The sequence below is a fragment of the Abramis brama genome (assembly GCF_963993115.1).
Source record: "Abramis brama genome assembly, chromosome: 12".
NCBI lineage: Eukaryota > Metazoa > Chordata > Actinopteri > Cypriniformes > Leuciscidae > Abramis > Abramis brama.
Window position 1 is genome coordinate 9,840,668 of NC_139974.1, and position 14,103 is coordinate 9,854,770.

The following is a 14,103-nucleotide window of genomic DNA, read 5'->3' on the forward strand; positions in this document are numbered from 1 at the left end:
AGGGTTTGTCGTCCCAGCCGGGAGAGTCCCTGACAGCAAGAGAAAACCTCCACCACAGACCTGATGATGATGCCCGAGGCCGCCACAGAACCAGAGCCTGAGCCCCCTCTAACCACGGAGTCAGAGCCAGCCAGAGTTCGTCCTTGAGTCAGTGCCAGTTGACATACCCATCCCTAGATTAGTGCATATCGGCAGGTCCATCACGGACACAGTGCCGTTCAAACAGTTCAACCCAGGGCCAGATGAGGATCACTGGCTGGCTCAATAATTTTACAGAGGAGCAAACTCTCACGCACCCTCGAACTCTCTCCTGCTGGTTAAGCTAGCTATGATTCTGGATATCCCACTCACGCCCAGGACCATTCCCATCCCGTTACTCCTGGATTCTATGCTGGCTCCTTTCAGTCCCCTGGACTTGGCCTGTCCTGCAGGTGCCTCGCAGCTCCTTGTCTCCGCCCTCGCTGATGACTCCTGCAAGCTCTTTGGCTCCGCCTCGCAGCTCCTTCACCACCAGCACGACTCAATGAAGTGGATCCTCTGGCTACACCTCAGGCCTCCAGGCTAGGGCTGCACGATTAATCGCAATAAAACCGCACGCGATTTGGCAAAGGCTGCGATTATCTTATGCGCAGCTTGTCAGTGGAGTGCGGCTGATCGGTAGTAAATACTGCTCCATCTTAACGCCAGAGGGCGCTCTCACGCAAACACGCTAAATATGCCCCACCGCAGAAGTACAATAACGGCATCATTCCAGGAAATCCCTATCGCTGTAGCTGAATAAACAGAAGATTGAAACGCTTTGATTAAACATGACATATATATACATGACTGCCTTCTGTGTAAGAAGGCACATCATCTCACAGAAGGATGCTCAACTGTCGTTATGAAGTGAGTTTGGAGTAAATGCATGTTATTAAATGTTGTCTTTTGTTGGACAAGAGGTTCATAAATGATTCTCGTGTTTGGAAAGATGTTTGACGCGTGTTGCTTTTTCAAATGCACGTTATAAGTGACTCAAACTCACAGTGCTTTCAGATGGAGCAGTGTTTACAGAGCCGTACATCAATGACAAGCTGCGCATAACAAATAATCGCAGCCTTTGCGATTTCAAAATTGCGATAAGCCAAATCGATTTAAGTGCGATTACATGTAAATTGCGATTAATAGTGCAGCCCTACTCCAGGCCCATTTCTCCACCTCGACTGGTCTGCCCTTCGGCTCAACTTTGGTCTGTGCTCCCTCAGGTACACCGTGGTCCACCATCACTCAGGCTCCACCGGGCTCCCTTGTCCCTCCGGCTCCACCTGGTTTCGCCACGGACTTCCAGACCTCCGGCTGTGCCTTAGCCTCCACCCCTTCGGCTCCACTGAGTTCCTCCTTCCCTCCGGTTCTGCTTTGGTCCTTCCTCCATCCGGTGTCGCCCCATTCTGCCAAGCCCCCGCCTCCACCATGGTTACTTGAGCCGACCATGTCACCTCGGCCCTCCAGGCCTGCAATGTCGTCCTCACAGTTACGCTAGGGTCTCCACCTCGTCCTGTTCCATCGCCGTCGGTCGGTGCTTCTCCCAGGAAGACGAAACATTCAGAAACATTTCACCTGTCCTCAATGCAAAAAGAGTTTTAGATTGAAAGAAAATCTTAAACGTCACATTAGAATTCACACTGGAGAGAAGCCTTTCAGCTGTCCTCAGTAAAAGAAGTAAAAGAAAAGCTTAAACATCACATGAGAATTTACACAGACCTGCCCTCAGTGTGAAAAGTGTTTCGCTGTGAAACAAAGCCTTGAGAGTCACATGAGAATTCACACTGGAGAGAAGCTTTTCATCTGCTCTCAGTGCAGAAAGAGTTTCACGCGACAAGGAAATCTTGGGCATCACATGAGAATTTACATGGGAAAAAAGCCTTTCAAGCCTTTCAGTGTGGAAACAGTTTCATGCAACAAGGAAGCCTAAAAGTCACAAGAGAATTCACACTGGAGAGAATTTTATCACTGGAGAGAATAATTCTTGTCATGTTTTTCCAATGCTGAATGACCTTATGTTGTGCAAAGAAACATGCTTCATGCGCAATGCTGAACTGTAACAGATGAAAATAATAACTGCATCATATCCACAATCTTAAGGAGAAGAGGTCTCTGTGGTATCCTTACCTTCAAGGACTTTAAGGCACTTTACGAAGCAGAAAATTCCCATAATTTCTTGTTAAAAGAACACATATGTTTCTGTTTATATGCAGTCAGACTCAGAGCTACGAGTTACACACACAAAAAAAGACTTTTTGTATTAGTTCATTTTCTGCCTCTTGCTCTTCCCCTGCATCGGTCTACTGAAGAGTTAAATTGAAAAAAGTATGAATAACTTTGAATATCAGATACAATTTTATTCGGCAGAACACCTCTGTAATGACAACTTAATGACAAGACTGTAGCAGCTGCAAACCAGAAAGGCAGTGTGAGTAATTGATAGCTTTAAATAAATAAATTCAAACTGTACCTTTCCATTGTGTCACAGGATTTTCAATTGGATAAGTTTAAACTGAAGGACGGTGTGCCTTTTTTTTTTTTTTTTAAGTTGAACTTTATCTGCTGCAACTAGAAGCAGCGAGCGCAAAGGATAAACAATGGAAAAGCAGGTGGTGTAACGTTAGGCCTACAACAGCAGGAGGTTTGATGATAGGCCTATTCTAAAACGCGTTCTGTGTGAAAGCCACTTATTTTAATAATTCAATGCTCATCCTTCCGATACGCTGGGGCAAACTGCATCGATAACATAATTTTCAAATGATTCATTTAGCCTAGGCCACATGCGAAGAACGGCTCTAATTAAGTCTCACCGTGAGATGGCGCCAGTAAGTCTGTGTGACTGGGATCCGGGCGGGGCGCCATCATCATCATCACTATCATACACTGATGCTAGTTACAGCCTGCTGGATTACTGCGTCTTTATTTTACACCATTTAGAAAATAACCCAATATCGTGGTATTATCAACTCGAATAATATTTACCCAACGGTAAGAGTTTTTCCTAATAATTATTTTCCTGTTTTCTATATGCAGTCTGTTCCGAGAGCTTTAACGCTGTCGTGACGTGCTGGATGTAAACACTGGATTAATGTCCCTTCTGCCGACCAATAAAATATTGCGAGATTATAGGAGCAGTTGTTGTTTTTTACTTTCAGTCTAGCAGGAAAATACAGTTTGGTGTTGGTGTAATAGGTAAAATAAGACTATATTTATTTGGATTTAATACTGTTACACAAATGTGATTATACTAATGTGATTATTAAGGCACTCCTAGTCCACCGCAACCGTAATCATATTCAATTTTTTTTTTTTAAATATACCATAATTCAAACACAAAATTAATATATATATATATATATATATATATATATATATATATATATATATATATATATATATATATATCAGAGCTAAATTGTGATAAATAACGAGATGTTCGTATTTTACTATAACGCATAGCACCCTTTAATAAGCTAATTAAATTATACTATAAATGCTCTGCAAACGTTTATTTAATAAGCAACCAAGCCAAGCCCACCATTTCCGAGAAGCAAAATCGATCGATAACCTAATGCATGGCCATGGTTTATGCAGATTGTAAGATAGGCTATTGTTTGCATTATTGTACGCTATAAGTACATATAATTCGTTAAAATATTTAAGAGTTAAATAGAGTTGTTGTTTAAGAGTTTAATAGAGTTGTTTTTTAAGTGTTCTGTTTGTGGTTTTTGCGGGTCTAATTTGACCTAGATTTAAATGAGTTGTTTTCACTTTTGGCGGTTTAGGTGTCATGTAGCCTACTAAAATGTATTTGTAATTCTAATGAATCAAGGATCCAAATGATCTCACACATACTGTTCCCTATGATAAAATACAAATGGGCCCTATGTGGGTAAAAAATATGTATTTGATGTATTTTTGTTTTCCTACAAAACACAACATGACAGAAAATAATACCACAGCACTTTCTTAAACACCTGTATTACTGCAGCAATTTGTTTTTGCATAAGTACAACAGAACTGATTTATTGTTATGGTTATGCATAGTGTGTCATAGGATGTTGCAATTACAAAAAAGAAATACTCCTTTACTAAAGTGTAAATTACTAAGAGCAGAATAATACAGTTGTTGTTATAAAATATGTGTGAGATATTAGGGAATGAATCCAATTTTCAGAATATTTTTTCATTTGAATATTTGCAGAATATTTTACCCGCATTCTGCTGTTTTCCCATAGTGTGGAAATGTTTTACACTTGCGGTCCCAATGAGGCAATGGTGGTGTCGGGTAAGACTAAACATCACAGGAATGTGTTTATACAGAGATATATTTTCAGTAGAAATCATGAAAACATGTTCTCATGTGTTATTGGACTCCTCAGGTTTCTGCCGCTCTCCACCGCTCATGATATCTGGTGGGAGAGTGTTTGTTGTCCCATGCGTTCAGCAGATTCAAAGGTATTATTCACTCTGTGTGTGTGTGTGTGTGTGTGTGTGTATATATATATATATATATATATATATATTCATATATATATAGTCTGTATATATACAGTGAGGAAAATAAGTATTTGAACACCCTGCTATTTTGCAAGTTCTCCCACTTAGAAATCATGGAGGGGTCTGAAATTGTCATCGTAGGTGCATGTCCACTGTGAGAGACATAATCTAAAAAAAAAAAATCCAGAAATCACAATGTATGATTTTTTAACTATTTATTTGTATGATACAGCTGCAAATAAGTATTTGAACACCTGAGAAAATCAATGTTAATATTTGGTACAGTAGCCTTTGTTTGCAATTACAGAGGTCAAACGTTTCCTGTAGTTTTTCACCAGGTTTGCACACACTGCAGGAGGGATTTTGGCCCACTCCTCCACACAGACCTTCTCTAGATCAGTCAGGTTTCTGGGCTGTCGCTGAGAAACACGGAGTTTGAGCTCCCTCCAAAGATTCTCTATTGGGTTTAGGTCTGGAGACTGGCTAGGCCACGCCAGAACCTTGATATGCTTCTTACAGAGCCACTCCTTGGTTATCCTGGCTGTGTGCTTCGGGTCATTGTCATGTTGGAAGACCCAGCCTCGACCCATCTTCAATGCTCTAACTGAGGGAAGGAGGTTGTTCCCCAAAATCTCGCAATACATGGCCCCGGTCATCCTCTCCTTAATACAGTGCAGTCGCCCTGTCCCATGTGCAGAAAAACACCCCCAAAGCATGATGCTATCACCCCCCATGCTTCACAGTAGGGATGGTGTTCTTGGGATGGTACTCATCATTCTTCTTCCTCCAAACACGTTTAGTGGAATTATGACCAAAAAGTTCTATTTTGGTCTCATCTGACCACATGACTTTCTCCCATGACTCCTCTGGATCATCCAAATGGTCATTGGCAAACTTAAGACGGGCCTTGACATGTGCTGGTTTAAGCAGGGGAACCTTCCGTGCCATGCATGATTTCAAACCATGACGTCTTAGTGTATTACCAACAGTAACCTTGGAAACGGTGGTCCCAGCTCTTTTCAGGTCATTGACCAGCTCCTCCCGTGTAGTTCTGGGCTGATTTCTCACCTTTCTTAGGATCATTGAGACCCCACGAGGAGAGATCTTGCATGGAGCCCCAGTCCGAGGGAGATTGACAGTCATGTTTAGCTTCTTCCATTTTCTAATGATTGCTCCAACAGTGGACCTTTTTTCACCAAGCTGCTTGGCAATTTCCCCGTAGCCCTTTCCAGCCTTGTGGAGGTGTACAATTTTGTCTCTAGTGTCTTTGGACAGCTCTTTGGTCTTGGCCATGTTAGTAGTTGGATTCTTACTGATTGTATGGGGTGGACAGGTGTCTTTATGTAGCTAACGACCTCAAACAGGTGCATCTAATTTAGGATAATAAATGGAGTGGAGGTGGACATTTTAAAGGCAGACTAACAGGTCTTTGAGGGTCATAATTCTAGCTGATAGACAGGTGTTCAAATACTTATTTGCAGCTGTATCATACAAATAAATAGTTAAAAAATCATATATTGTGATTTCTGGATTTTATTTTTTAGATTATGTCTCTCACAGTGGACATGCACCTACGATGACAATTTCAGACCCCTCCATGATTTCCAAGTGGGAGAACTTGCAAAATAGCAGGGTGTTCAAATACTTATTTTCCTCACTGTATAGTCTGTATATATATATGTATGTGTGTGGTTTTGCAAACAAATCTTAGCTTTTTCTCTCTCTTCCATCACAGGATCTCTCTGAACACTCTGACGCTAAATGTAAAGAGTGATAAAGTCTACACACGTCATGGAGTGCCCATCTCTGTCACTGGAATTGCACAGGTTAACACACACTCTCTAATAAGCTATAAACATCATTTCATATGGGTTTTGGAAATCAGAACCTGTTTTTGTAATTTTTGTCACAAATGATTAAAGGCTTCATCCTTCTTTAATAGGCTAACTTTTCTGTAGAAATCCATTCTTGTTGATTATGTGGCTAAACAGATTATGTGTCTCTCCTACAGATGAAGATTCAGGGCCAGAATAAGCAGATGTTGGCTGCAGCGTGCCAGATGTTCATGGGAAAGTCGGAGGGTGAGATTGCTCACATTGCCTTGGAAACACTGGAGGGCCACCAGAGAGCCATCATTGCTCACCTGACTGTGGAGGTAAATAGATAAAGTGCACAAATAGTGCTCACCTTGCAAATGTATGGCACTCTGCAACATTACAAACAGTAAAACTAGATATAGGGCCAGATTTACTAACAGATTGCACTAGGGCAAACCCTCTTTTGGTGATAAAAAAACAGGATTTACTAAAGAAATAGCAAGAAATTACATCACTAACCCTAAAATTTACATAAACCCCGCCCCCAGGAACGTGATTTATAGATTATCATGACAGAATATGCTAATCAATGACTAGAAGATAGTAAACTCAACATCAGCTACATAAATTCATCAGCTAACCATCCAGAACTGCCCTGTTGCATTCTACATGTTGTCACTTCTTCTTGAGTCTTTCCATCTTTGTCCTTCTCTGGTTTTAACATAAAAGTCTAAAAGTTTTTAAAAAATGTCAGTGCATGTCTGTGTGAGGTAATCGAAGATGCTAACACATGAGCTCTTGAAGCTCCGCCCTCAGCAGCTCATTTGCATTTAAAGGGACACACACAAAAACAGTGTGTTTTTGCTCACCCTCATAAAGTGCGATCGCGGTCTAGTATACCCCTAGTATTCAAAATCTGCACTTTCAGTCCTCAGCTTTGTGAAACCTTGACTTCATTTTAGCATGATGGCTTTGAGGTTTCTCTACAATTAAGTAAGTGGGTTGTGTGTTTGTTCTTTAGGAGATCTACAAAGACCGCAAGAAGTTCTCCGAACAGGTGTTCAAGGTAGCTTCATCCGACCTTGTCAACATGGGCATCAGCGTGGTCAGCTACACACTCAAGGATGTTCACGATGACCAGGTCTGTTAGTTTGTTTAAATGCTTTAAAACTGTAAAAATGATACTATGTGAGTGGTGAATCAAGCCCTTTTCTTTCAGGATTACCTGCACTCTTTGGGAAAAGCCCGTACAGCACAAGTGCAGAAGGATGCACGTATTGGGGAAGCCAAGAACAAAAGAGATGCCGTGATCAGGGTGAGCCTTTTTCTGAACTTTATTTCAAATACAGCCTATTTTCTAAATATCACTGAGGATTTCTGTTAAAATGTTCTCATGTTACGCCTCTCTCATTTGCTCTCTTGCTCTCTGTAGGAGGCCCATGCTATGCAGGAGAAGATATCTGCTCAGTACTTGAATGAGATCGAGATGGCTAAGGCTCAGAGAGACTACGAGCTAAAGAAGGCTGTCTACGATATTGAGGTCTTCACCAAAAAAGCTGAGTCTGAAATGGCCTATCAGCTCCAGGTAAAAAAAACTACAACCAAACCTTTTGGTAACCATCAACTATGTGAAAGACTTTCTTGTGCTTCAATGTATCTTTGGGGTTCTTGTTAACTCTTTCCCGCCACTGACAAGTTTTTCCGGCGATCCGTGCACTGTTAGACGGTAGGGGGTGCTGTTACGGATCTTCTGAAATAGTACAGCATCTCTGGATCCAAAAACAAGAGATGTAAAAGATCTGCATAAACAAGAAGGAGCAGATAAAGTTGTTTTCGCACAAGTAAGCTAACTTGATCACCAATCATTCAACAGCATAAAAATCAAAACTGCCTAACGTTACAGGTGAAAATGTCGAACCCAGGACGAGGACGGTGAAGCTTTGGGGGAGTTGATGGACTCGATCTACGTTTTGATAATCATTCTGAATCCAGACAAAGTCTTTGACAAAAACGCAAATTTCTCAGCTTTTTGGTCGAAACGTTGTCTTTATGAAATTTAATCACATTCGAGTGTGAATGAAGCTAGACTAAAATGTTTATTTTGTTGTTTAAAAGCAGAAGCTCTGTTCTTTCTTTTTATATGTTGACTGTTTACATATTCATAGGAGAAAATATTCTGGGGGCCATGAAAGTTTGTGAATATGATCAAAAATGCTGGCGGTGGCTGGCAACTTAAAAATACAATGCTAGATTTGTTATCTAACATAACTATGTGGCATGAGGGTTTTTTTGGGGGGGGGGTTAAATTGACTTGCATTTATTCAGGTAATCTTCACCCTGCTGTGTAATTGTCGCATTAGGTGGCGAAGACGAAGCAGCAGATCGAGGAGCAGAAGATGCAGGTGCAAGTGGTGGAGCGCTCGCAACAAATCATGCTGCAGGAACAGGAGATCACACGCAAGGAGAAAGAGCTGGAGGCCAAAGTCATGAAACCAGCCGATGCCGAGCGATACCGGCTGGAGAAACTGGCACAAGCCGAGCGGTGAGATGGATGTGCCTTCAGTTCAGATAACTGTTTGTTTTAAAGGGGTCATCGGATGCCCATTTATGATTCTTTAGGGTCTTCGTGTAAAGTTTGTAACATACTTTGGTTAAAATTCCTCAATGGTTGCGTAAAACAACACCCTTTTTACCTCCTCAAAAACAGCTCTGTTCACAGCGACCCGTTTCGGTGCATGTCTCTTTAAATGATAATGAGCAACTGCTCATTCCACCCCTCTCTTCCATGGGGGGTGTCGACACAAGACACGTAAAGTGCTGCCTTGCCAGACCGTATACAAATGGCTGAGGGCGTAAATATGCTAATACAGGACAGTCCGTCAGCGGTCGTGGGCGGAGCATGAGCAATATGACATCATATTGCTCGAAAATCCAAACGGCTTGATTATTGAGAGTGTTTAGGCTTTTTGAGGATTAAAAAAAGGAGCGAATGGATTTGTTTCATTGTATGATGGTTGTGTCCACACACTGCAAAGACACATTTATATGCAAACACCACACACAAGTGAATTTTGCATCCGATGACCCCTTTAACATATAACGTGAAGGTCAATTTCCACAAACATTTACCAGTTACTTTTGTGTGTACTAGTGTGTCATTTCTGCACTAGTGTCATACAAAATAGCAAAAAGACTATTTTAGCATAGAAGTGCATTTTACCTTACATGTAGTGTGTATATTATAGCTGTTTGTAAATTACAAATTTTCAAAGGTCAAAGAACACGACAAATATTGTCTCCTAAAAGAAAGAATCAAGTCTGAACTGCCTGAAATGTCAATTTCAGTCTTACTATGTAGGTTTGTAACAAATTTACGTAATGCTTGCTTATGTTCTTCATTGACTGTTTGCGAACATCATCTACTTTGGCCTGGTTTCAAACACTGTAGATTTAGCTGAGACCTGGAAAAGTTTGTGTTGTTGAAATGTTGAGAAGATGCTCAACTTTGCATGTGCTTCCAACAGAGGAGGACTTGAATTAATATGGTAAAATTACACCATTGTTACTGTTTGTATCACTGTATATATAAGTGCTGAAGAAGCCCTCTGAGCTGAAATTCAGATATGGTAATGTTTGGTTGGTAATGGTGTCTGACATGTGCTGTTTGCAGTAGATCAATCATAACAGACTGGGCCATCCGACCAATCAGAGCAGACTAGCTTGCGGAAAGGAGGGATTTAGTGAGACTGAATCCTTTATCGATCCATTTCAGACACTGTCAGAAAAGAGGAGATTCTGCAATGTATATTTTGAGAAAAAATGTGTGTTTCTTAACCATGGATGCATGTAAACCTATTGTAGGAGACCTTCAAAATTAGGAACCTTTAAAATAGCATAACAGGGACACTTCAAAAGCATTAAAAACGCATATATTAATAACAGTAGTTTTTAATTAGTTAATAAGTTAGGTTAATATAGGTTAATATATTGAATGTGTAAGATATGACTGTAAAGTGTTCTCTCTCTGACATCATCTGGGCTTTTTATGCTCTCCACCAGTCTTCAGCTAATCATGGAGGCAGAAGCTGAGGCCGAATCCATCAAAGTAAGTGATCCGCCATCTCTAATAATAAGAGGCTATTATTCAAAACAAAACTGTTTGTGTTCTACGTTATCTGTGTCTCTAAACTTCACAAAGCAGATTTTGTGTTTGTAAATTAAGATATGTCAGCTCACACACTTTCTCTGATCAGGTGAGAGGAGAGGCCGAAGCGTACGCCGTGGAGGCTAAAGGTCGTGCCGAGGCCGAGCAGATGGCGAAGAAGGCTGAGGCCTTCCAGCAATACAAAGAAGGAGCTATGGTGGACATGCTGCTGGAGAAACTGCCACTGGTGAGAGGGTGTTGTAGAGTGAATTTAGTTTTTAGTGTGTTAGCAAATGCAATACACAGAAATATATAGCATTTTACTGCAAAAAAGGGAATCATTCTGGGTTACACTTCATTTTGATGGTCCACTTTAGATATTCTACTAACTATAAGTAACTTTGCATCTACATTATGCAAAGTTAACTGTTCGGGTTAGATGTTCGTGTTCAGGTTAGTAGAATTAGTTGGCATGTAGTTGCAAAGTTAGGGTGTGTTCACATTTGTAGTTCGGTTCGCTTGGTTAGTTTGGTCCGGACCACAAAAAATAATCCATTTATGGCGCTTTTCCATTACCAGTACCAGCTCAACTCGACTCACCTCGGCTCGGCTCGCTTTTTGCTCCGTTTTCCATTGCAGATAGTACCTCCACAATAGTACCTGGTCGTCATAGCGACGCCGCAGGAAACTGCCGTGACTTAATCTTCTACGCGACACACACCCGCTACCCACACACACAGGACAATGGAGGAAATCGAGTGTATGCTGTTTTTGGATGTTTTTGTTTTTGCTGTTTTTTATTCAGGATACTCCGTCTGGCGCGTGCAATGATGACGCAGTGAATAGTGACGATTCTCTCTGACCAATCAGCAGTCTGTCGTGTTTTCACGTCACATTTTAGTATCGCCTCAGCTCGCTTAGAACCTCGCCGGAGGTGGTACGAAAAAAAGTACCTGGAAGCAGGTACAGGTACAACTTTTACACAGTGGAAAACCAAACAGAGTCGAGTCGAGGCGAGCTGGTACTGTGTAGTGGAAAAGCGCCATTAGTTCTAGTCTTCTTAGCATTCACATTGGCATTTTAACACTGAACCTAAAGATGCCAAACCTAAAGGCATAGGGATACGTTCACAACCTGATTGGTCAGCTTTTATGATGTATATTTTGAGACGCAACTTACCGAACATTCAAAACAGTGCTGTGTTCTGGGCTAAATGCGCTCGCTGTGTGTGCGTAGCCTACATATGATGGTCTTTTGACCAGCTGAGAACTCGTGTATGAGCTTATAAAATGTGTAAAGGAGTCAAAACAGCGGCAGGAATCCCTCCGTCACACACACAAATGAAGATCTGCTGCGAGGAGACGCGGTTCTGACGCCTGTACCGAACTGTGATGGGCAACGTCTCGACTATGACCAAAAAAAAATGGGTATTCATGAGCATTCTGACCTTTTTAGGGTCGCATCTTGTGACATCATGTCCTGTTTTTGGTTTGTTTACATGTCTTTGGTCCGTGTTGCGTTCATATTTACATAGTTTGTTTGTTAGCGGACTGAGACCCATTTTATCAGTGGTCTCGGTCTGCTTGTTTGGTGGCACCAGGGTTTGGATGGCAGCGTTCACACTTATTCAAATGAACCGCACTAACAGAGCAATCGCACGAGAGTTCGTTTTAATCGAACCAAACATGCCAAGAGTGAACACACCGTAAGATATAGCTAGTAGAATGTCTAAAGTGGACCATCGAGCAGAAAGCAGTTTGATGCAGTTTGAGCTGACGTTGTGTATTGATGGTGAATTGTGTTTTTTCTATCCATTAGATGGCCGAGGAAATCAGTAAGCCTCTGACAGCTGCCAATAAAGTCACCATGGTTTCCAGCGGAGGTGGAGAGATTGGCGCAGCCAAGCTGACAGGTGAAGTGCTCGACATCATGACCAAACTGCCTGAAACCATCGAGAAACTGACCGGCATCAGTATTTCCCAGGTGAAAACAGCATTTCAGATAATCCAAATACAAAAGTTGTTTTTATGCAAATGATCATGACGTTATTTATATAATGGTACAATTGACACAGAATTTCTCTTCTCCTTTAGGTGGCCCGAACCGGTTGAACCCAACATGACATCACTGTATGCATGCTTTATGGATCTTTCCTTTTATAATTCTCTCACTTGTCTCTCAGTTTCTTTCTTAAACTCTCTCCTCTTTCTGTAACAATGTATTGCTCCTTGTATCTTTCTTGTCTTCTACTCTGCATCTCCTTTGTTTACCCTTTCTCATGTTTCTCTCACTCGAGTCTCGACTTACACTTCCTGTCTGTCTTGCCTTGCTGCCAAAACCCAAAGTGCATTTTAATCTAAAACTCCAGGGAAGAAAGCTGTTCTTTGTATTTTTAATGTAATCATCATAAGAAGAACGTGAAGTCCAGGGATCTGTTGAACGGCATTAGACACTGCAGACATTTTGAAATGTTACATTCACCTTCAGTTTTTCGTATAGGTGTGTGTGCACTAAGAGCATTACATTATACTTGAGCTTTCCATTAGTTAACCTTTTAGAAAGCCAAAGTAACATGAAGGGAAACATATTTATTATGACTGATGCTGTTGTCACTTGTTTCTGTGGGTTTCACTCTCACTTTACCTCAACGATGTGTTTTAGCTGTATTAGATGGACATTATTGTGTAGGAATTCTAGCAGTTATTCTGCTTCAAATGGTACTGTGCTTTGAAATCTGAAAATACTGCCAATAATCTCAGATCATCATTATATATGTTTAAGTGTTTATTCAAATGAACAATCAGATCTCTTTATATGTAATGCTGAAGTATAGGTCAGTAAATATTCTGTTTGTAACTTATTTCACAAATATTATTTGTAGGATTTTTGTATTGTTTGAAGTGTTTTCATTGCTCGACTCAAGGGTACGATTAAATATTATACATTTGCACTGTTTCATCTTAAAGCAGACCATATTGTGTTCATCAAATCCTTATGAAAATAGTTTCAATACCCCTTTTAACTTGTTTCATTAAAAAAGGGATGTTAAGTTAAGTAAAAAAGCTCCAAAATGTTTTGTTTGTGATTATACAGTATTTAATTTACGAACATTATTGTGATGAATGTTCTTTTTTCAAATGTTTAAATGTCAGTACAATATGTTGACACTTGACTTTTCATTAGATAAGCCTTCATAATTCATAAGCAGTAATGACATAATTTGTCCCTTACATTTAATAATTACTAACAGTATGACTGTGTAAACACTCTTATGGTACTATAGATGTTATATGTAATGCAGACTGAACTAACCACACATTCACACTTTTGTATTTGTTTCTACAATCTTCATGACTAATATTTTTGAAGTAGAGTGCATTACTTGAAGGCTTTATTATTGGTGGGCAGATATTAGCTAAGCCTATACAGTAATATTTGGATTGATGTAGTATGCAGGGCATTAGGTAGACTACTGTTATGCTGTAGGCTAGGGCTGCTATGTTAGTGTGCTGAAAGAAAAGTAGTTTTTGTCAATAGAAACTTTTTCTATTCTATACAAAGTATCTATACAATTATCTAAACAAATCTCCAATTTCATCTGTTTCAGCATGCATGCAAAGA

At 40.5% G+C, this 14,103-nt stretch overlaps 1 protein-coding gene across 1 annotated transcript; it reads left to right on the forward strand.

Annotated features, from left to right (window-relative positions):
- The first annotated feature begins 2,862 nt into the window (after positions 1 to 2,862).
- Positions 2,863 to 13,447, forward strand: flot1a (flotillin 1a). Its single transcript, XM_084130979.1, has 13 exons — positions 2,863 to 3,009; positions 4,260 to 4,309; positions 4,404 to 4,479; positions 6,257 to 6,347; positions 6,533 to 6,676; positions 7,360 to 7,479; positions 7,558 to 7,653; positions 7,771 to 7,923; positions 8,699 to 8,880; positions 10,398 to 10,443; positions 10,592 to 10,729; positions 12,301 to 12,465; positions 12,576 to 13,447. Exons 2-13 carry the CDS (start codon positions 4,267 to 4,269, stop codon positions 12,591 to 12,593), a joined length of 1,272 nt encoding a protein of 423 aa, XP_083987105.1. The 5' UTR covers positions 2,863 to 3,009; positions 4,260 to 4,266; the 3' UTR covers positions 12,594 to 13,447.
- The last annotated feature ends 656 nt before the right edge of the window (positions 13,448 to 14,103 follow it).

Bases quoted from the DNA above. Each gene is read 5' to 3' on its own strand.
- flot1a (XM_084130979.1), top strand. From the start codon at position 4,267: ATGTTTTACACTTGCGGTCCCAATGAGGCAATGGTGGTGTCGG. The intron at 4,480-6,256 runs GTATTATTCACT...CTTCCATCACAG, and splicing joins TGCGTTCAGCAGATTCAAAG to GATCTCTCTGAACACTCTGA. The intron at 10,730-12,300 runs GTGAGAGGGTGT...TCTATCCATTAG, and splicing joins TGCTGGAGAAACTGCCACTG to ATGGCCGAGGAAATCAGTAA.